Source organism: Telmatherina bonti (genome assembly GCF_933228915.1).
Source record: "Telmatherina bonti genome assembly, chromosome: 13".
In the NCBI taxonomy this organism is placed as follows: Eukaryota; Metazoa; Chordata; class Actinopteri; order Atheriniformes; family Telmatherinidae; genus Telmatherina; species Telmatherina bonti.
Window position 1 is genome coordinate 219,087 of NC_136611.1, and position 22,211 is coordinate 241,297.

A 22,211-nucleotide genomic window follows, 5' to 3' on the forward strand; every position below is an offset into this window, starting at 1 on the left:
CAACACTTACCATGACTGCTCGCTCCGTGGTCTCCTGCAGAATGCTCGTCTCCTCTTCGCGCGCTTCCAGAGTCTGCCCGCCTAATTGATACAGCAACAGATAAGACAGTCAGCCAATCATATTCGAGGGGTTCATGTGAACACTGCATGAGCACAGCATGAACACAGCAGAAATATGACATCATTTCAGCATGTCATCTGGAAGCAATTAAAGTTCTGGAAGGGAAAACACTGACCAGTGGCGTCCGTCATTTCTATAGATCCTCCTCCACTTTCTCCTCTTAACCCAGCCATGACGCTGGAAAGTGGTCTCAGTACACCATCCAAACATGAGGTACCAGGAATCCTGTTGTTTTTATTGTTAAATTGTATTTAGCTATTTACTTATTTGGTTTATTTTATTTAATTAATTAATTAATTGTTTGTTTGTTTGTTTATTTTTCTTTTAGTATAAGCCCTAGACGGCTCCTGCACAAGACTATGAAGAGGTAATGCAGAATTAAAAGTGAGGGGTATAAATGCACAGCATCCAACGACACACAGGTGACACATATTGACTTAATGAACCCAGCTGAACTAATCAGCACAGGTCAAAGACTGAAGGAAATTGCCAACGGACACTTTGTACAATGGCAATCCCTCTCCATTAAGTTTAAGCATGATTTCCACTATCAGAAGGGATTACAGGTGGACAAAGTGTCCATATCCAATCGCTTTCCATTACAATTCAATTCAATTCAACTTTATTTATATAGCGTCAAATCACGGCAATGCCATCTCAAGACGCTTTACAGACAGAGGGGAAAACATAATGAAGGCCAATTCATAACAGCCTATATAAGGAAACCAACAGATTGAGTTGAGTCCAACTCAATCTCCCATCCTGAGCAAGCACACTGGCAACAGTGGGAAGGAAAAAACTCCCTTTTAACAGGAAGGAAACCTCCGGCAGAACCCGGCTCAAGGACAGGCAGCCATCTGCCTCTGCTGTGTGGGGGGAAGAGGACAGAAAGACAACAGACAACAGGAACTGCTACTCCCGGCCAGGGAGACCTGCTGAGGCAGGAGACATACATGTTAATGATGCTACACTGTTATGGGGGGGGGGGGGGTAAAAGAAAGAGATAAAGAGAAAAAGAAAGAAGCTCAGTGTATCAGGAAATGTACCTCAGCAGTCTAAACCTATAGCAGCATAACTAAGGGATGCTAACCATCCCTAGCTATAGGACTTATCAAAAAGATAAGTCTTCAGCCTAGTCTTAAAGGTGGGGAGGGTGTCTGCTTCCCTAACACTAACTGGGAGCTTATTCCATAAGAGAGGGGCCTGACAACCAAAGGCTCTGCCTCCTGCTCGGCTCTTTGAGACTCTAGGAACCACAAGTAAGCCTGCAGTCTGCGAACGAAGTACTCTACTTGGTATATAAGGAACAATGAGGTCTTTGATATATAGTGGTGCCTGGTTGTGGAGGGCTTTATATGTAAGGAGAAGGATTTTAAATTCTATTCTAGATTCAACAGGCAGCCAATGAAGAGAGGCTAAAACTGGAGAAATATGATCTCTCATGCTGGTTCTGGTCAGGACTCTGGCTGCAGAATTCTGGATCAGCTGAAGGCTTTTCAGGGCATATTTAGGACAGCCCAGTAATAGAGAGTTACAGTAATCTAGTCTCGAAGTAACAAAAGCGTGAAGCAGTTTTTCTGCATCACTCCGAGACAGAATGTCCCTAATTTTGGCTATATTACGTAAATGAAAGAAGGCTGTTTTAGTAACCTGCTTAATATGTGGGCCAAAGGACAGGTCAGGGTCAAATATTACTCCAAGGTTTCTCACTGTAGCACTGGAAGCTAAAGTAATGCCATCCAGGTTCATTACAAAACCGGAAAATTTAGCTCTGAGTTTTTCAGATCCAACGAGAATTACTTCAGTCTTATCTGAGTTTAAGAGGAGAAAATTTCTAGACATCCAAGTCTTTATGTCTATGAGACAATTTTGTAGCCTATTGGGCTGATTTGTTTCATCTGGTTTAAAGGATAAGTATATTTGAGTATCATCTGCATAACAATGAAAGTTTATTCCATGCTGTCTAATAATTTTGCCTAAAGGGAGCATATATAGCGTGAAGAGTATTGGTCCAAGTACAGAACCTTGAGGAACTCCATGACTTACTGTAGTTTGGGAGGAGGACTTGTCATTTACATGAACAAACTGAAGTCTATCAGATAAATATGATTCAAACCAGCTTAACGCTGTACCTGTAATTCCAATCACCTGTTCTAGTCTTTGTAACAGAATGTTATGATCGACTGTATCAAATGCAGCACTAAGATCAAGCAAGATAAGTACGGACAGAAGTCCTTTGTCTGAGGCCATAAGAAGGTCATTAGTAACTTTCACCAATGCTGTCGCAGTGCTATGATGAGCTCTAAATCCTGACTGAAACTCCTCGCATAAATTATTTCTGCTCAGGTGGGCATGTAGCTGAGCTGAAACTATTTTCTCCAGAATTTTGGACATAAACGGGAGGTTAGATATAGGTCTATAATTTGCTATCACCTCTGGATCCAGAGATTGCTTTTTAAGTAAAGGCTTGATTCCAGCAGTTTTAAATGATTGTGGTACATATCCTGTCACTAAAGACATATTGATAAGATTTAGTAGTGATGTATTAATTAAAGGGAAAATGTCCTTAAAGAGGCTCGTTGGGAGAGGGTCTAAGATACAGGTGGATGGTTTAGATGAAGCTATTATTTTAGTTAATTCAGAGGGTTGGACAGGACAGAAACTATTTAGACACAAGTCAGATCCTGGTTCTAAGGATGCTTCGGAGACCACAACAGGCTCAACATTATAGGTAGAAGGAAGAGTATTGTGAATTTGATCTCTAATAGTGTCAATTTTAGTCCTGAAAAAATACATGAAATCATCACAGCTAAGTGAGAAAGGAATACATGGCTCCACAGCGCTCCGGCTCCTAGTAAGCCTGGCTACAGTGCTGAAAAGAAACCGAGGGTTGTTTTTGTTTTCCTCTATCAATGATGAATAATAAGCTGTTCTTGCCGTACGTAAGGCTTTTTTGTATACGATTAAACTTTCTTTCCAGGTTAAGTGAGACTCCTCTAGTCCTGATGAACGCCATCTGTTTTCCAAACGCCTTGATGCCTGTTTTAGAGCTCGAAGCTGGGAATTAAACCAGGGAGCCTTCATAATCTTACCTAATTTCTTCTTCTTTAGGGGAGCAACATTATCCAAGGTTGTACGCATTGAAGCTGTTATAGTATCAGCATGTTGATCAATCTGAGCAGGAGTAAAGCTTAAAGGGGGACTCTCAGTCATGCTAACACATGGTAGAGGGGAAAAATTGATTCAATTGATTGTTTAAATTTTGTAATATTATTGTCTGATAAACATCTACTATAGTAGAATTTATTTTTGGTCAGTGAGTAATCAAATAAAGTGAATTCAAAGGTTAATAAGAAGTGATCGGACAAGACAGGGTTTTGAGGCAAAACTTTGAGCTTATCAGTCTCAATACCAGATGTTAGAACCAGATCAAGAGTATGACCATGAGAGTGAGTGGCTCCATTGACATTTTGTGAAAACCCAATTGAGTTTAGAATAGAGCTAAAGGAAATGTTTAAACTATCATTTTCAACGTCAACATGAATATTAAAATCACCTAGTACAATGACCTTATCAGTAGTCAGCACTAACTCAGACAAGAGATCAGAGAATTGGGTCAGAAACTCAGAGTAAGGTCCAGGTGGGCGATACACTAATGCTAAAAGGAGCGGTTTCTCTCAATTCCATTTTGGATGAGATAAATTTAATGTCAGGAATTCAAAGGATTTATAGTTAGTTTTGTGCTTAGGATTAATTAAAAATTCTGACTGAAAAATAGCTGCAACACCTCCTCCTCTGCCTGTAGTTCTAGGAATGTGAAAGTTTAAATAGTTAGCTGGCGTAGCTTCATTAATACTAACATAATCCTCTTGCTGTAACCAGGTTTCCGTAAGACAGAATAAATCAATGTGGTGATCACCTATCAAGTCATTGACTAATAAAGACTTATTTGGGAGGGATCTAATATTCAGTAGGCCACACTTTATTGTCTTATTTTCAGATTTTATTAGATCCATTGTTTTTATTTTTATGAGGTTTTCACGATTAACCCCAGAAGTGTTTTTGTGTTGTTTAATTCTTACTGCTGGGAAGTTGTATAAGGTCGGAATGGGGTTTGGGGTCGGCGGCGGCAGGTGGGAAGCTGCAGAAAAGTGTGTAGGACTACAATTCTGCCAATTAAAAGGGATTGGAAGTGGACACTTTGTACAATGGCAATCCCTCTCCATTAAGTTTAAGCATGATTTCCACTATCAGAAGGGATTACAGGTGGACAAAGTGTCCATATCCAATCCCTCATCATTGGGGGCCAGGGTGGCCATGTGGACAGTGGCTGTTTCTCTGTCGTATATTGTCCTAGGAGGCTGAAACTCACAGGATAGGCTCATTTAAGCTGACTGAGCTTGCCCTGTGAATCCCAGCTTCCTAGGGCACTGTGTGGCTAAGAAAAAGCCTCTGTCCATTCTGCAACACTGGGCCCCAATACTAAGGGATTGGAAGTGGACAGATTTGGACAGTTACCCTTACCGATGTCCCATTCTGTCTCCTTTGGTTCTGGAGAGCTGAAATTTGGACAATTCACTCCATTTAGAGTGCAGATAGTGTGGTTACATTGAAATCAGAAAACTCTGAAAAATTGACCCAATTTTCACCAAGTGCTGAGGTCCTCACAAGGGTCAAATTTCTAAAGTTGTCCAAACTCTATGAAACTCATACAGCAGGACACAGGCACACAAGAGAGTCCCAGTGTCGATTTTGGGCCTTCGAAGACAACCAGGGACCAGATGGGTCCTCTTCCAATCCCTATACATTAGAGGCCAGGGCAGCCTTGTGGACAGTGGCTGTTTCTCAGTCATACGGTGTCCTAGGGTGCTGAAACTCACAGGGTGGACTCAGTAGAGCTCCATCAGGTTGCCTTGTGAAACCCAGCACCATGGGACCTACCGTGACTGAGAAAAAGCCTCTGTCCATTTGGCATCCCTGGGCTCCAATAATGAGGGATTGCAAGTGGACACTGTACAATTCCAATCCCTTTCTATTCATTTTCGGATGGATTTCCACCATCAGAAGGGATCGCAAGTGTATACTTTGTACAATGGCAATCCCTTTCTATTCATTCTGGGATGGATTTCCACCATTAAAAGGGATTATAAGTGGACACTTTGTCCACTTTCAATCCCTTTCCATTATAAGGGATTTCCAATGGACACTTTGTCCAATGGCAATCTCTTTCTATTCATAGTCTAATGGATTTCCACCATTAAAAGGGATTAGAAGTGGACACTTTCTGAAAGGACATCACCAGAGCGTTAAAAGAAAAAAGTATAAACAAAACATGACCTTGTATTGCAGAGTTATTCATTTTTTAATGTGGACAATTTTGGAAACTGCACACAGGTAGGTTTACATGACATTCCCAGGGGTCGCTCTGGCCAGGTAAGTCTGATTTTAATAAATGAGACATTTTCTGAAAGGGCATGACCAGAGCTTTAAAACAAAGAAAGAGTGAAGAAAATGTGACCATGTTTTGCAGAGTTATTTATTTTTTAACTGCACCCCAGTTTCCCCCAAATCCACATGGTAACAAGACCACTTTCAAATTCAACCAAAGCTCTAACTTTGCAACACCAGGCCATTTATTCATCATTCCTTATCCTTTTAAAGTTTTAAAGGTGTCCTATAGCATCTAATTCAAGTAGAAATATACAATGACCAAAAAAGATTTGCGATCAAATGTTACTTTTATTGTGTATTTACTGTATATACAGTATGTACATTCACAGCTTTTTCTTCAAAAGAATATCTAGCTGTCCAACCATGTGAGGTCAGCTCCTTCTCCAGAAAATGATTTTTTTCTCACTCCATAATCAAACAGCAGCTCTTCGTTTACACATAGGTCTCTCGTAGCCTTAAACAAAATGACATTTTGTGGTCCTTCTGAGAACTGCATAAGGCAGTGAACAGGCCTAACATTTGCATTTTTTTTCGGGAATGGTTTATGAGCCTGCCAAAAGTCTCTGCATTAGGGTGACATGAGCAAGGGGCATTGTGGGCATCAATACACATATCAATACCGCCAGCCTTAAAGAAAAACGAGTAGCCCATGACATTGTTCCTGTCACTCATCCTCTTCCTCCCCTCCGCACCAGAAATGAGCTCACCATGGTAATCACAGATGACTGCATTTTTGGGAAATGACTTGGTGGTCACCACTCCTGTAGGTCAGAATTGAGAAAATCTGTTATTTTTCTTTTTTTTTTTTTAAATTAAATATCATGACCACATATGGTTGGATTCCAAGATTGACTGAAGCATAAAAACTGCAGGGAAAATTTTAATATGGCCGGAATGAAATGTTACCTTTTCCCTCGCCAGCCTTTGGAGATGGTTCCACAATGGCCAGATGCTTCCACTTCTGATTTGCTACTAGCTTCATCAGCGGCGCACTGTTCTCCACATCTTCTTGCTCTGGGGGAGTCCATTTGCCCAAGATGGCCTGGGCAGAAGGGCAATTTGAATGCCACTTCTCTTTGTCTATTGTGGCTGTGATGCTGTTTTGCAGATTGTGAAGGCGTACAGATGGGAGGGCATATTCTGGATGGGACAATGCGTATCTACTGACTTGTGTTCCTTCCAGATCAGTGAGGATGAGACCCCGGGGCCCTCCACCAGCACCTCAGCCACACCAGGGCCTGAGTCAGCGCGTCCGAAGACGCAGCTGGCTAAGAGGAGGTCGAAGGCGGGGAGAAGTCCCATCTCCCCCTCCAAATTTTCCCCCTGGAGCGAGGGCACCGGGAGGGGGAACCGGATGAGGAGAATTTCTTTCACGCCCTGCATGGGTAAGGATGCTTTTCCATCAATACTTGGATTGCAGAAGAGTACCAGGAAAGACATGATTTCACTTTGTTCTTGTCTTGCAGAGGAGTACCTCCATCACTATCAAGATTTCCTCACGGGCATAAACCCCACCACCAAAATGATCGGGAACGCCATGTCCAAGGTGAGCATGATCCGGACGTTCCTGCTCTACATGATCCATGGGCACGCCAGGGACTGGCTGTTCCTGGATGACATTGGTCGCGTCAGAGGGTGAGTTTTCACTTGTATGGCCACATGGCTGCCAGTCATTTTTTTTTTTTTTTTTTTTTTTTTTTTTTAATGTATTTTTCCATGACAACTGAGTTTTCTGATTTTTTTTTTTTTTTCCCTTCCTTTCGTCTACTAGTTGGGCCAAATCACTGCTCCGCAGCAAGATGGAAGTCACCACTGCTGCATTTTATATGAAAAATGTGCACAGTTTTGCTGGGTACTTGATGGAGAGCCCTCCCCGAACCAGCCAGCTGACCAAGACTCAGCTTTCAGACCTGCAGTGGGAGCTGAAGTCGTGCCTTAAAAACTTTAAGGTGCAGGTGGTGGTGCACCAGCTGTTGGTTAAAAGAAAAAAAGTTGCCAAGCTGCCGAGCCGGGACGACCTGCGGACCTGCATTGAGGTCGCTCGGGCCAGGATCCCCATCCTTAATGAGTTTCTCGTCCAAACGCGCACACAGTTGATGGGGCGCGTCTCTCACTGCACCTCCACGCTGACTTTTCTTCTCCCACCCCTCCCCCTCCTGTCTCCTCCTCAGAACAGATGGAGACAGGGCTAACCAATGAAGACAGGTACCTGTTCTATGGGTACCTGTGTTCATACTGGACCTGCCTCTACGGCCACCGGTCAGGAGTGTACTCCAACATGACTGACCAGGTAGTGGCCGAGGCAGAGAGCAGCAGCTGTTCTCCACATCTTCTTGCTTTGGGGGGCTCCATTTGTCGAAGATGGCCTGGGCAGAAGCGCAATTTGAATGCCACTTCTCTTTGTCTATTGTGGCTGTGATGCTCTGGATGGTCAGAGGGCGCCGGGACCATTTAGCTGTAACATAGACCAGATTGATTGGGATTAATTCTTGTTCAAAAAGTGTAGTTACTCATCACCGATATCTGACAAGAGGTGTCTCGACACTTACTGAGAAGATGTTTCTCCCTCATCTTGAACTGAACAGCTCTCCACTTGTCATATAGAAATCTGTCAGGAGCGAAGCCAGCTGCAGTCCTCCTCACTTTGTTTGGTGGGTTCCCATCCATCGTCACCGGGAACTGTTCCTGGAACTTGTCAAATGACAGTTCCTCCCTTTCTCTTCCTCTTTTGGTGGCAAGACGAAGCTGGTCATCTCCCGAGTCATCAGAACTGTAGAACGAAGAGACTTGAGTGAAAAACTGAACATTAAGCAGCTGGGAGATACTAGATGTTTCACCTTATTTACCTGTGTGTAAAGAGATTGACCAAGTTGGCGATGTTAGAGATACTCTCTGGCTCCCGCATCCTATAGTGGTCTTTAGCCACCTTATCTGTGTGAGCCAGATAATACGCCAAGCCCGTCTTCTGCTCGTCCGTCAGCACAGTGTTTGCCTCTGTTTCGATGGCATGGCGGATCTCCTGGCTGGTGACGTTTGGCAGCTTGTAGCTGTAATGAAAGAGAAATTGAAATATCTTCAGTTCATCTACTCAAATTGCTCCAACTTTATGCATCTCATGCCAGGAAGAAGTGCATTTAGATGTGTCAACTCACTGTTCGTGCAGGCGCCGGAGGTCATTGGTGGCACTTTTAACTGGTCTGCCATTGCTAGCCAGAAAAAAAGTCGGTTGTGCCCCTCACCATCGTCGTCGGTCAAGTTCCTGAGAGCATCCGAACGGACCGAGAGGTAGTACTGCTCGATGATCTGCAGAGACAAAGAGTAGAAGAAATGAATGAAAAGGGAGGAAATGGACATGAATTCTGGTCCATATTTGTGGACAGTGATGTCACTTACAGCAGCTTCCTCCTGGGTCAAGGTAAATGGAGCCACCTGCCTGTTGGCTGTCTTGTGGGACTTCACAGCCACAACGACCCGCCCATTGCACTCCAGCTTCTGGAGCCATTCTGTGACCTGAGAAACAACCATGAACACATTAATGGTCGGAATGTTTTAAGGTGTCCACTGCATGCTGAGAAAAATCTGGCCTGGAAAAGTACTTACTGTCAGTCCCTCCACCGCTCCTGGCATCTGGAAATGACCGAGGAGAAGGATGGCCTCACAGTAGTAGCGGTAACGGGTCTTCTCCTCATCTGTGACTGGGTCACCGTTCAGGAGGCATCCATAAACTCCCAGTGCATCCTTCTTGGCTTCTCGGAGGACTTTTTGGCAGTCGTAGGCTGACGTCTTTGGCCCAACAAAGTAGTCGTGCCTGAAAGACAAGATGCACCAGAACAGCAGTGAGAAGGAGAAGCTGAGTTGTTATCCAACTTTTAAAAACAGCAGACGGAGAAGGAAGGACTAGGAATGATAAATGCTCACCTTTTACTGCAAAGGTCCTTGCTGTGTGTCTTAGAAAATGGTTTTCTAAGGACAGCCAAGAAATCGAGGTAATGGGTGCACATGTGCACCATCGCAGGGTCGGATGCTCCATATTCCAGCCGCAGGTATTTGACGAACTTGATCATGCTCTTAACGTAATTTATCTGGGTGGCTGCAGACTGACCCACCCTCTTCAGAGCATTAAAATACTCGGCCAGAAGTGCTGTGCTCTTTAGAAAATCCAGCTTCACCTGGTTCCCTGTGGGCTGCATGAAGCGCAGCATCCTGGACACATTGTCAACCTGTGAACCACAGTCAGATAAAAACATCATCAGGCTGCATTCAGTGACTCAGTGAGGCCTCCATTCATATTGAAATGAACATGCAGAGAGAGCAGCAGAAACCAGTCTGGGCTGCAAGAAAGGAAAAACCAAAACAAACACCTACTTCCTGTTTGCAGTCTGGAATCTGTAGCACAGATTCCAAATGGGCTTTAAATTTCTCCAGCTCCGTGGTCTCAGGTGGAAACTTGGAGTACAGGTTTTCCTCCTGCATCCTCATCCTTACGGTTGTGGAGAAATGAGGAGTTGACCTGAGAAAGCAGAGAGAACTTTAGTTCATACAAGTTCACAAAAGGAGACCACTGATTCAGTCATTTCTGTGTGGAAGTTAAAAGACTCACTGTTGCCATGTGGGGTCACTGGAGGGGCTGTCCTCCTCTTCATCTGCCTGGCTGCTTCCAGAATCCCTCTCTTTAACTGTGGGAAGTGGAGCAGCAGAGGTAGTAGGCTCCTCTGCAGAGGCAGGAGGCTCCTCAGCAGAGGCAGGAGGACGGGCAGCAACAGCTTCTCTTGTGTCCTCCTCTTCCAGGTCAAAGTCCAGGGGGCAGTTGAGCACGAAAAAGCCTCTTCTTTTCAGCTCCTTGACCAATGACCGCCTACAGAGACCGTGGGGAAACAGGCGGCAGATGTCTGCGTAGTCCCACAGCCTACCATCACGGGTCCAGATTTTGGTGGACTCTTTTGCCTTGACTAGCTCCTGTTGGCGTTCCTCTGGGGTGCTGTTTTTCATGCAAACCCTGGAGAGGTGGGTTGCAATGATCTCAGTGGGTTTTGAGCACCTGAGGCAGTAGACCACACGGCGATCATATGTACGATCTTGCCTGTAACACAAAGATAAAGTGCATTGTTCAGGTACAGAAAACTACTGTTTTCCAGAGGTAGGACTGAAAACATCTTTAACAATAAAATATGGCAAATAGCAGCAGAGGTCTGACTTACTTGTTTTCCTCAGCCATTGCAAGAAGTCTTGAAAGCTTTTCCAATGAAAAAGTTGAGAGAAGTTCGGGGTCCAGCAGTGACTTCCAGCAGCGTCCTCTCTGTGTCTCAGCAAACAATGATCAAGGCATGAAGAAGCAGGTCATTTTATACAGAATTCTGGCATTGTGATGCACCTTGGTTACGCCTCCCCCATCATAGGCCCATTAGGAGGCCTTTGTCTGTGACGGGGGAGGTGAAACCCAGGTACATCCAAGTTAAAAAAACAAGCTTAGTATGAGGATGAGAAAAATACCATTTAAAGCTTTTAGATTGTAAAATCTTAAGCAGATGTAATGATCATCTCTGCTGCTCATGACTAATTATATAAACTGCAGTTTAACACAAATAACTCTTCAGATGTTAACAGATGGTGGATTTCAGCAAAACTGCATCATATGTGATTCTGTTGTGTGACTGACTCAAAGATCCGACCTGGAATTAAGTCAGGTTGTAAGGCATCCTTACCTAACCCTAACCATTCCTCACCCCTGACCCCCTCCCCCAATTCTAACCCTGGAAGTAGGACAGATTTCCATCTATTTCAATACTAAGCTAGCTCACTAGCCAGCCAGCTAGCTACTAGCAAAAAAAAGTATGTAATGAAATATATGGAAATCTTGAAGCAGGACAGAGTTTCATCTATGAACATGGCCATTCAAATATAGCGAATTCTGGAAGGAGGACAGATTTACATCTATTTGCATTGCCATTCAAAAATAGCTAAATATGGAAGCAGGACAGATTCTCATCTATTAACGTGGCCATTCAAAAATAGCGAAATCTGGAAGCAGGGCAGATTTCCATCCATTTCAACATTAAGCTAGCTCACTAGCCAGCCAGCTAGCTGCTGGCAAACAAAGAATGTAATGAAATATATGGAAAACTTTCTTACATATATAAAAGAATAAGGACAACACAAATGAGCACTTTTTAGCACGGAGCTGACAATTTAACAAGGTGGCTCCCATCGATGCTGAAAGTGCGCTCATCATCCTCTTCCGGGTCATTGTCATGCAGGCCAGGCTCCTTCACCAATTTTTTCTTCCAGGGCAAGGGGGTCATCTCTCGTTGGGGGCAAGCAAGGCCTTCGCTGCCTCCTTCCATGTCCGCTGGGGATGAGCATTCCTCATCAGGCGGGATCACTGGGGTTGAGGATGAACTCGTCTCGGTTACCTTGCAAGGCAGCTGTATGGTCCCCCATCGCTTTAAAGTTGGGAGAGCTTGTCTCCCGCCGAAGGGGGGGCGGGCTGGGCTTTTCCTCACAGTCTTGAAAGTCACCCTCTGAGATGTCAGATTGTTGAGACGAGTAGGACGGCGGAGGCTCTGTGGTGACGCTGCCGGTCTCCAGCAGGAGTGTGTCCTCTTCTCTGCGTTTATCCTCTTCTGTTAAGCTGTCCAGGCTGGTTGTGGTGGTTGACAGGGATGAGCTGGAGGAGGAGTTTGAGGAGGGGTGGTAGGAAGAGGTGGGTGAGGTCTCAGTACTCATAGTGCTGGGGGAGCAGAAGGGCATCTTTAACACAACAGCCTTCATTTATAGATTGAAATCTGGAAGCAGACAAACTCACTGCTGTCCCCTGCAGGCTGGCAGGCCTGCAAACAAAACTCGACGCTGCTGCCCCCTGCAGAGCCGGAGGATGCAATGCTTCCAGATTCTCATCTACAAACTGCTTTCATTTATAGATGGATATCTGAAAGTAGGACAGATTCTCATCTATCATATTGATCAGCCTGATAGCTTTAGCATTTTAGCTTACATTTTAGCCCACCATCAACTCTTGCAAAAAGGATCAAACTATCACCTCGAAATATTTTAAAAACTTACCTCTATCGAATCAAATACAGCTGCTTCCCTTTCTCAACGTTGTCTGTAACTTTTTCAGCTCTATGGCACTCTCCTCTCTCCTGGCCACCTGCCTCCATCTAAACATGTGCTCACATGGCGAACAGGAAATGAAGTGCTTTGTCTTCCTCACTGGAATTTAAGGTAAAGGTCCACCCCCCCTGCTGGTGGGAGGCTGGTGGTGCGCACCTCTGTACAGGAAACCCATGGCACCCCCTGCTGGTGGGAAGTTGGAGGTGCAGATCTGGGTACAGGAAATAACCGGCACCCCTTGATGTCCAGGAGCCAAGAGTCACAGGGAGGGGCTTATTGGCCCGACCCCGACCGGTTAGCTATTTAGCTAAGGTTAGGGCTAGCTTCCATTTTCCCATCTTTCAATTGTAGATTGGAATCTGGAAGCAGGACAGATTCTCATCTATTAATATGGGCCATTCTTATAGAATGAGATATGGAATGAGGGGAAAACTCACTAGCTCCCCCTGCAGGCAGGGATGCCGGAAGTGTTCCAGATTCTCATCTACGGAAGGCCTTCATTTATAGATTGAAATGTGGAATGAGGACAGATTGTCGTCTATTAATATGGGCCATTCTTATAGATTGAAATCTGGAAACAGACAAACTCACCTGTGCTCCCTGCAGGCTGGGACGCTTGCACTTGCTCAGTGTCGCCAAAGTCAAACATCGCTGCTAGCAAATGTTTTTTTATTTAAAACTTTTTTCACACATGTGTTGCTGGTCACACAGGCACAGCTAAATATCCAAAACTTTCTTACATATATAAAAGAATAAGGACAACACAAATGAGCACTTTTTAGCACGGAGCTGACAATTTAACAAGGTGGCTCCCATCGATGCTGAAAGTGCGCTCATCATCCTCTTCCGGGTCATTGTCATGCAGGCCAGGCTCCTTCACCAATTTTTTCTTCCAGGGCAAGGGGGTCATCTCTCGTTGGGGGCAAGCAAGGCCTTCGCTGCCTCCTTCCATGTCCGCTGGGGATGAGCATTCCTCATCAGGCGGGATCACTGGGGTTGAGGATGAACTCGTCTCGGTTACCTTGCAAGGCAGCTGTATGGTCCCCCATCGCTTTAAAGTTGGGAGAGCTTGTCTCCCGCCGAAGGGGGGGCGGGCTGGGCTTTTCCTCACAGTCTTGAAAGTCACCCTCTGAGATGTCAGATTGTTGAGACGAGTAGGACGGCGGAGGCTCTGTGGTGACGCTGCCGGTCTCCAGCAGGAGTGTGTCCTCTTCTCTGCGTTTATCCTCTTCTGTTAAGCTGTCCAGGCTGGTTGTGGTGGTTGACAGGGATGAGCTGGAGGAGGAGTTTGAGGAGGGGTGGTAGGAAGAGGTGGGTGAGGTCTCAGTACTCATAGTGCTGGGGGAGCAGAAGGGCATCTTTAACACAACAGCCTTCATTTATAGATTGAAATCTGGAAGCAGGACAGATTTCCATCTATTTATATTGCTCCATTCTAATAGATTGAAATCTGGAAGCAGACAAACTCACTTATGCCCCCTGCAGGTGCGGAGGCCCAAAGGCTAAACTCGACGCTGCCCCCTGCAGGGTGTGAGGTGCACTGCACTTCCAGATTCTCATCTATCAAGCACCTTCATTTATAGATTGAAATCTGGAAGCAGGACATATTCTAATCTACATCATTACTTAGCTCATTAGCTCACAGGCTAACCCGCCAGCAATTCTTACAAAAAGCATCAAACCATCACATCAAAATTCTTAAAAAAAACTTGCCTCACTGTTCGCTGGCCTTGACTGTCTGACCGCTTTCCTGGTTGACCCGTCTAACTTTGATGAAAGTAGCTCTCACCTTGCTTGTGGTCACCTGCTGCCTTCTGACCATGTGCTCGTGTGGCAAAGAGGAAAAGGAACTGCTTGGTCTGCCTTGCTGGAATTGAAGTAAAGGTGCACACCTGCTGGTGGGAGGCTGGTGCTGCAGACCTCAGTACAAGAAACCCAAGGCGCCCCCTGCTGGTGGGGTGTTGGAGGTGCGGATCTGGGTACAGGAAATAACCAACACCCCCTAATGTTCAGGAGCCAAGAGCAAGCCACGGCAAGGGGCTTATTGGCCATGACCAGTTTGGTTAGCCAGCTAGCTAAGGTTTGGGCTAGCTTCCAGATTCTCATCTATTAAGCGCCTTCATTTATATATTGAAATATGGAAGGAGGGCAAAACTCATCAGTGCCCCCAGCAGGCAGGGAGGCCGGAAGTGTTCCAGATTTTCATCGATGGAAGGCCTTCATTCCTAGATTGAAATCTGGAAGCAGGACACATTTCCATCTATTTACATTGCCTGGCTCTGGACTCTTTAAAAAATTCCAGTGAGCAGCAATGCTGAGAAGCCAATGCTGACCCTGATCTAATGGTTAGGATCTGGGCCCCAGAGGCCCTGGGGCCACTGCTCACAGGTGGTTCTCAGAAAGGCCTCCGAGCCTTGGTGGGGCCCACAGGACCCATTGGAAAAACTCCTTTCCAATCCAGAGATGCGGCCCTTCAAAAGTCTGTTTTTTGCACTTTTGGCGCCCCCTAGCTCTGAGACTAAGGGCCCCACCAGAGGCCCAAAGCCCGGGTTCCCAGACACCCCTGTAAACCTGATTCTGAACCTGACATTAGGGTTAGGATCTGGGCCCTAGAGGCCCCGGGCCCCGGCTGGTGGTCGGGTCTTGGAGGGGACTTGCAAACTTGCAGGGGTCCATTGGAACCATCCAAAAACTCCTGATCCCGAGATATGGCCCTTCAAAAGTCCATTTTTTGCACTTTTGGTGCCCCCTAGCTCTGAGACCAACAGCCCCAGAGCCTTGATTTTTGGAGTGTGAGACCCTCTCACAAGGCACTACCAGGATCTCCAATCCCAGGGCTCTGGACACTTCCTGTGTGGTACCTCAAATTTGGTCCATGAAGAAAACAAAGGATGAAGGTCCCAAGGCCCTGAGACCATGTTGAGGGACAGGGCAGAAAAACAAATTTGTCCAACTTCTAATATGTTGTTGGGGGCCTCAAACCAGAGTCATTGACCCCAAGTCCAAACTCCTTCCAGGTCCCGAGATGTGCCCCTTCAAAGGTCCGATTTTGCCAACTATTTGGCGCCCCCTAGCTCCTAGACCGAGGGCCCCACAGCCTTCATTTTTGGGGAGCGAGACCCCCTCAAGGAGCACTACCCATGGCCCAAACCCTGAGTCTCCAGACCCCCCCAACCCCAACTCCAAAATTAGGGTCGCTTTCTTGGCCCTTGGGGCCTCTGGGCCCCAGCCGGTGATTGTGTCTTGGAGGGGCCTTAGAGCATTGCCAAAATCCATTGGACCCATCCCAAAACTCCTTTCCGGTCCTGTGATACAGCCCTTCAAATGGTCCATCGTTCGCACCTTTGGCGCCCCCTAGCACAGAGGCCGTGGGTCAGGGGACTGCAATTTTGCAGAGGCCCAATCAACTCACAGGCCTCTACCGGGATCTACAGGCCAAAGTCAAATTCGAAGAAAAAAACTGCGCGAAAATCACAACTCCCTTGCCAAAGCTGCCCTTGACTCCAGATTCTCATCTAAGCCGTCAAAAACACGGTCTCTGTCGCCCCCTGCTGGTACGTGAAAATTCCAATTCTGGAATTCATAACCCCGTCTAATAGATGAAAATGTGGGCCCCAAGTCAGATTCTTATATACACGGGCAGCTCCTAACCCTAACCCCCCGAATTGAGACAGCACTTGGCGCCACTATGACGCATGAGGCCGATGAATCCACATTTGGAAGCGTGCAGAACCTGAATTAAGAAACACCCCATGTCTACTGTCTGGGTTACCAAGCGGACGTGATGTCACAATCAGTGCCGTATTCTTTGACATCTTAAAAACAAATGATCAATTGGTTCTCCAAGATTTGAGCACATACAGAAATAAATATGGACAACATCAGACCATTATTGTCAGAGACCAGACAGAACGAGGACCACACAGGCGACACGTTTAAACAGTTTATTGAATGTTAGGTGGAAAAGGGTGAGGGTCCAGAGGACTGAGCAGTGTAGCGGATGAAGCTAAGTTGTACAGGAGTTCCCTGGTCCAGGAACCGAGGACAGTAGGACTGGAACGGAAAAGTACAGAGCAGCAGTACAGGCAAGGGTAAGGCAGTAGACAGTGTAGTTCAACAGAAGGCAGGTCGGGGGGTCTCATTACCAGGGCAGGCGATCAGAACAGGTCCGGGTTCACAGGCAGGAGTTGTAGGTGTAGGTAGACAGTCAGGATACAGGAGCTGGCTTGCAGACAAGCTGACAAAGTGGGGTCTGAAAGGCAGGGCTTAAATACAGAGGCAGGTAATCATGAAATGCTGTGCAGCTGGCAGGTAACGAAACACAGGTGGGGCTAATCAGAGAGCAGGGACGGGAGGGGCACAGAGAAGAGCTCATGTCAATTTTACTGCATTTTTTAATATTCAAAAGTTATATTATTTAGTAAGTCCATTCTACCTACTCACATACAAAAAAGTTAACCCACAATGTGAACGAAGTTTGAGCGACTTTTTTGTACAAACTCATTTGTAACAATTTTGCCTTTAAATAAATTGTTAAGATCCTGAGAAAAAGGCTTGACCAATACTCGTATCAACCAGAATGTGTTCACCAACACCTTCAGCTTCCTTAGAAACTATGAGAATATTTTACCTGAAGACAGCTGGTCACTCCCATTTTACGGTCAGGTGATGCATTCAGGAACAACTTAAACATTTTAGATATCACAAACAAAAATAACTTTGAAGCCATTGCAGCTGTGATACTGGTTACTAGATAGGCACATATTGTGAGCTCTAGGGTTAGGAAGAAAGACAGTCACAAATTGTGCCAGACACACTAATGACTTGATTACCCTATTTTCTGCTTAATCTGACACAATATCATTAGACACCATGAAAAACTTACAAAACTAGCTGAACAAGCTAGCTGGCACCAAGCAGCAATCTCCAGTGGTAAAAAGTGAAGCCTAAATGGAAGAATAAAAACGCAACAAAGATGATGTATTTCCTTTTTCACATTTGTTTTTATTACTTAAAACAGAGGCACCAAATACAGGCATTACACTAATAGCATTGTTTCTAGTTAAGTTTTTTTTTTTTTGCCTCGTTATAGCACCAAAAATATAATTATATATCCCACAATACATCATTGTCTTGTTTAATAGGCACACAGTGGAGAAGAATAGAAGGTGGGATTAGAAAAGATACACATCAACATCTCATATGAGTACAAAGTTTTTACTTTTGCACTACTCTCCAGCCAGTGTTGGACATAAAAATACAGTGACTGTGTTATCATCAGTAGCTGTCTTGTAATATAATACGTTATAAGAAGGCAACATTATGCATAGATGAACCCAAAACAATGTAAGATGTGAAATGAGGAGACTGCATTTGTTTGGACAGAACAAAGGCAGGCAGACGTAAAATACATAATTTCTGTTTTCATTAGAAATATAATAAGGTCAAAAATGAGCCAAGGGGATGGGACCTTTTGTGTCTCATGTTTTTCAACTGCATGGAGATTTACACTATGAACCCTTCCACACTATAACAGTTACTTTGGATGAATTGCTTTGAATTGCATGAAAAATAAAAACACTGCATGGCACTCAATATTGGCAACTTTCAGAATAGAGCAAAAAAAAAACTGACCTCTGTTCAACATGAGTAAAAATGTCTTAAATACATAAAAAAAAAACCAATGGAGCTCCAGATCATAGTGGAGGGACTACTGATTTGTGGCATAATTGCACTTGATGTATCGTTCATTTTTGTTATTTACACTCAGCACACTGTTAGTGCTTAATACTTTCAACAAGAGTTAGAAGCAGCAGTAGCTGATGCAGAAGTGGCTAGAAGTTCTTCCTGCTTTAATTCTGAAGTGGTATTGCAGAAAACACCTCAACATGAGCTACCACTCCACACAGTATTAACATTTAAAGCAGTGAAATGACCTGATACAGCAGAGAAAAGTATGTTTTGTTCCAACAATCACCACTGTCTGAGCTAACTTTAATCATTTTTGGTGCTAAAAGTTCCAAGAATGTCAAGTAAAACTGAAATTGGTGTTGGGACGGTTAAATGCAGATGATTTGGTTGTTAAACCCAGTTGTTCCTGAGGTTGTCCACTTCCCTTTTTATCTTGTTAATGTGTTATAAGAATACATTTTCTAACATTAAGAACAAACTTTGTTTTAGAAAAATACCTGTTTATCTTATTAAACTTCCTCATTTTCAGGGTTTCAGACCTCGGTGCCATCGTTGAGGTTGTTCTGGAGTTTCACCTCCAGGTTGACTTGCTTTACTTTGGTCTTGTTGGTGGGCTCATGGTTGCGGTTGATGTTGATGTTTCTTACTGTGCAGTGCCCAGTGCCGAAATTCTTCTCCACACACTTGTCCATGCACACCTCCACCTTGGTGTTGAGCGGATACTCATAGCTTTTCACAGAGCTCTTGCTCTTTGTCGTGAAGGCACGCTGGCAGCGACGGAACAGGAAACAAGAGACCAGCAGGACCAAGACCAACAGCATGATGGCACCCACTCCGCCGCCGACAGAACTGCCCACGTGGGCATTAAATGTGGCAGAGGGGCTGACTTCAAGGCGAAGCGGTTTCATGTTGGTGCCATTCTTCACCTGATCATCCTCATTGTCGTAGATGAGCGACTCATCAAGTGTCAGCTGACCACTGTGATCCACAAGGTCGCGTTTGGAGCGGCTCAGCTGATAGACCACTGAGCGCTGGACCCTGGGGTTGGAGCGCGATTCTGGGCTGATCACATAGATTACCTGCAGGTACCACTGATGCCCTGCCTCCACCTGTCAATACCAGAAAGAAAAATTAGAAAGAAAATATTAGTTGTAGCTAAATGAGCTACTAAAAACTAATTATTATGGCCCAATTAAACATTTTATGTGATTAACCCTTAAAATTCCAAACCTATATATATATATATATATATATATATATATATATATACCGTATATCGTAGTGATGGTAATGAAGATGTGATAGATAATGGCATTATCATGGATCATTGTGGATTTACCATCTAGAGTCTGAATAAACACTACATGTTGTGTCTGAATTGTAAACCTCCTGAATGAGATATAAATGTCCAGAAAAGGTCTATTGAACATCTAAAAGGTCATATGTCTAGAGTTATACACGACTGTTTCCCGAAAAAGTGATGACATCAGCGATAGTGTTCTGGGCGCTGGAGATTTATTGGCGTCTTAAATGTTAAAGTCCAAAACAGTAACTGAGGTATTTTGTGATTCCACAGACCTTGTAGAGCGCATCGACCTTCATTGTGAAGCCATCCACACCTGGCATGGTCGTCATGGACTGCAGCTCTGGGATGTCTGAGGCAAAATCAGCTTCAAAGGGAACATCATGGAAAAACCTGTCACAAATATCTGGCTGTTTACGATCCTGCAGATGAAACACAGGTAGACAATAATCAGAACCATAGCAAATGGAAATCAGAAAAATGAGGATTTCTCCCAGCTGCATTGAAGACAGAGGCTACGAAAATGAGTTTAACAGCATCATCTACTTTATCACTCAACTGTAGCTGCAAGACAGATGCAATGACAAGTAAACCATTTTGAAATCAGTGATTCTGTGTAAAAGACCTGACTAGCTGAGCTGGTATGGACAGTACATACACAAGAGTTATAAAAAAAAAAATGTCTCAAGTACGCCTAATTACATTAAAATAATAACTTTAAACATTAGCTTGTGTTTTCCTGCTGTGAGGACTGGATATCTAACTGGCTGCAGCACTGTTGTCTTAATGCAGAAAACTAAATAACTTTTACAACTGGAATATAGTGTAGTATTAAGTTTTGTAAAATATTTTTCACCTTTTTCCTGATTGTTCTCTGATTTCTATCATGAAATAACACTTGCCCAAACAACATAGCATCTAACCATTTTGTGCGACTGACAACTATTAGTGTGAAAACACTGAGGAAAAAAAGGATAATCTGCCTCATTTTCTCATTGAGCTATGTGAATAACTGTTTCAGCCCTGGGTGTGCTATGTGTTTGGGTTTTGCAAACATTAAAGCAGATCCAAGTTAGATACATTACATATATCTATAAACATACCAGCAGCAGGAAGCGATGTTGGAGGTGTTTGTTGGGTTGAATGCAGCCATACTGTGGCCCCTCATTGTACAAAGTCCCTGTGGGATCAAAGAAGGGCACGTAGCCATCTCTTCCAGTGCACAGGTAAACCTTCTCCAGTTGCAGTCTGTAGGCTGCGTTCAGGTTTTGCTCCGGGTTCCACAACACTTTGCCATATAAAGTCTGACCTGCAGGGGTGTCAAAGGGACGGACTGACAAATATTTTCTAGTTCTACACCATTGTCCTCATTTTTTCAATGCATTTTCCTACCCATGGAGAATGCTCCTTTGTAGTCCATCTCAGCCATGGAGATGTCAGCGGCAGATGGGTCCATCAGAAACACCATCTCATTGTTGCACAGCTGGAACTCTGTGTTGAGAGAGTAAACCACCGGAACAGGCCTGTTGGTCTGCTGAAAGGCGATTGGCACCAGAAACCTGTTGAAAGGCGACAACATGGTTCTGAACTGAAATGTCTGCTACTACAATCCACTCAAGTTATGTCTAAACTATGAATGCAAGTCATACTTCTCTGGAGCGTGAGCCGTACAGGACAGAGGTTTGTCACTGGGGTCGACCCAGGGTTGAGTGGGCTGCACGGTACAGGGGATCAAGAAGACGGTGTATTCTCCAGAATAGTCCTTTCTTTTCAAGAAAATACAAAACCCAAATGTACACACAATGACACAATGTACACTGCTAAAAGAAATAAAGGGAACATTAAAGTACCACGTTGTAGATCTGAATGAATGAAATATTTTATTAAATACTTTGTTCTTTCCATAGCTGAATGTTCTGACAACAAAATAAAAAAATTATCAATGAAAATCAAACATATCAACCCATGGAGGTCTGGATTTGGAGTTCTACTCCAAATGAAAGTGGAAAAACAGACTACAGGCTGATCCAACTTTGATGTAATGTCCTTTAAACAAGTCAGAATGAGGCTCAGTAGTGTGTGTGGCCTCCGCGTGCCTGTATGACCTCCCTACAATGCCTGGGCATGCTCCTGATGAGGCGGTGGATGTTCTCCTGAGGGATCTCCTCCCAGACCTGGACTAAAGCATCCGCCAACTCCTGGACAGTCTGTGGTGCAACTTGGCGTTGGTGGATGGAGCGAGACATGATGTCCCAGATGTGCTCAGCTGGATTCAGGTCTGGGGAACGGGCAGGCCAGTCCATAACATCAATGCCTTGGTGTTGCAGGAACTGCTGACACACTCCAGACACATGAGGTCTGGCATTGTCTTGCATTAGGAGGAACCCAGGGCCAACCGCACCAGCATATAGATTCCACTGTCTGTTGGCAGCAAATTGGAGTAGCTCTGACTTGCTATTTGGATTTTTTTAAAAGTAGAAACTCTCACATAGAACCTCAAATTAGGTATTTTTTTCTGAGGATTTCATGCTGGTT

The 22,211-nt window shown here is 44.6% G+C and overlaps 2 protein-coding genes across 8 annotated transcripts in view; both read right to left on the reverse strand.

The window, feature by feature from the left end:
• Positions 1–11,863: 11,863 nt before the first annotated feature.
• Positions 11,864–12,745, reverse strand: LOC306764395 (uncharacterized protein). 2 transcript variants are annotated; one of them, XM_079251557.1, is made up of 3 exons: positions 12,632–12,745; positions 12,375–12,497; positions 11,864–12,299 (listed from the first exon to the last, which is right to left on the reverse strand). In XM_079251557.1, exons 2-3 carry the CDS (start codon positions 12,464–12,466, stop codon positions 11,939–11,941), a joined length of 453 nt encoding a protein of 150 aa, XP_079107683.1. In that variant the 5' UTR covers positions 12,467–12,497; positions 12,632–12,745; the 3' UTR covers positions 11,864–11,938. The 2 variants fall into 2 exon arrangements, with proteins under 2 accessions (XP_079107683.1, XP_079107684.1); XM_079251558.1 differs by lacking the exon at positions 12,375–12,497.
• A 4,979-nt stretch (positions 12,746–17,724) lies between these two features.
• The window catches only part of LOC306764394 (extracellular matrix organizing protein FRAS1-like), a 623,368-nt gene continuing 618,881 nt past the window's right edge, over positions 17,725–22,211 (reverse strand). For 4 of the 6 annotated variants that reach the window (XM_079251555.1, XM_079251556.1, XM_079251554.1 and 1 more), the window contains 5 exons: positions 21,326–21,442; positions 21,069–21,235; positions 20,780–20,985; positions 19,952–20,098; positions 17,725–19,482 (listed from right to left, as the gene is read on the reverse strand). In XM_079251555.1, coding sequence (XP_079107681.1) covers positions 18,907–19,482; positions 19,952–20,098; positions 20,780–20,985; positions 21,069–21,235; positions 21,326–21,442 — 1,213 coding nt within the window. In that variant the 3' untranslated portion in view covers positions 17,725–18,906. Of the gene's footprint in view, positions 19,483–19,951; positions 20,099–20,779; positions 20,986–21,068; positions 21,236–21,325; positions 21,443–22,211 lie in introns of those variants that run through there. The other 2 variants (XR_013771547.1, XR_013771548.1) reach the window with 2 other exon arrangements.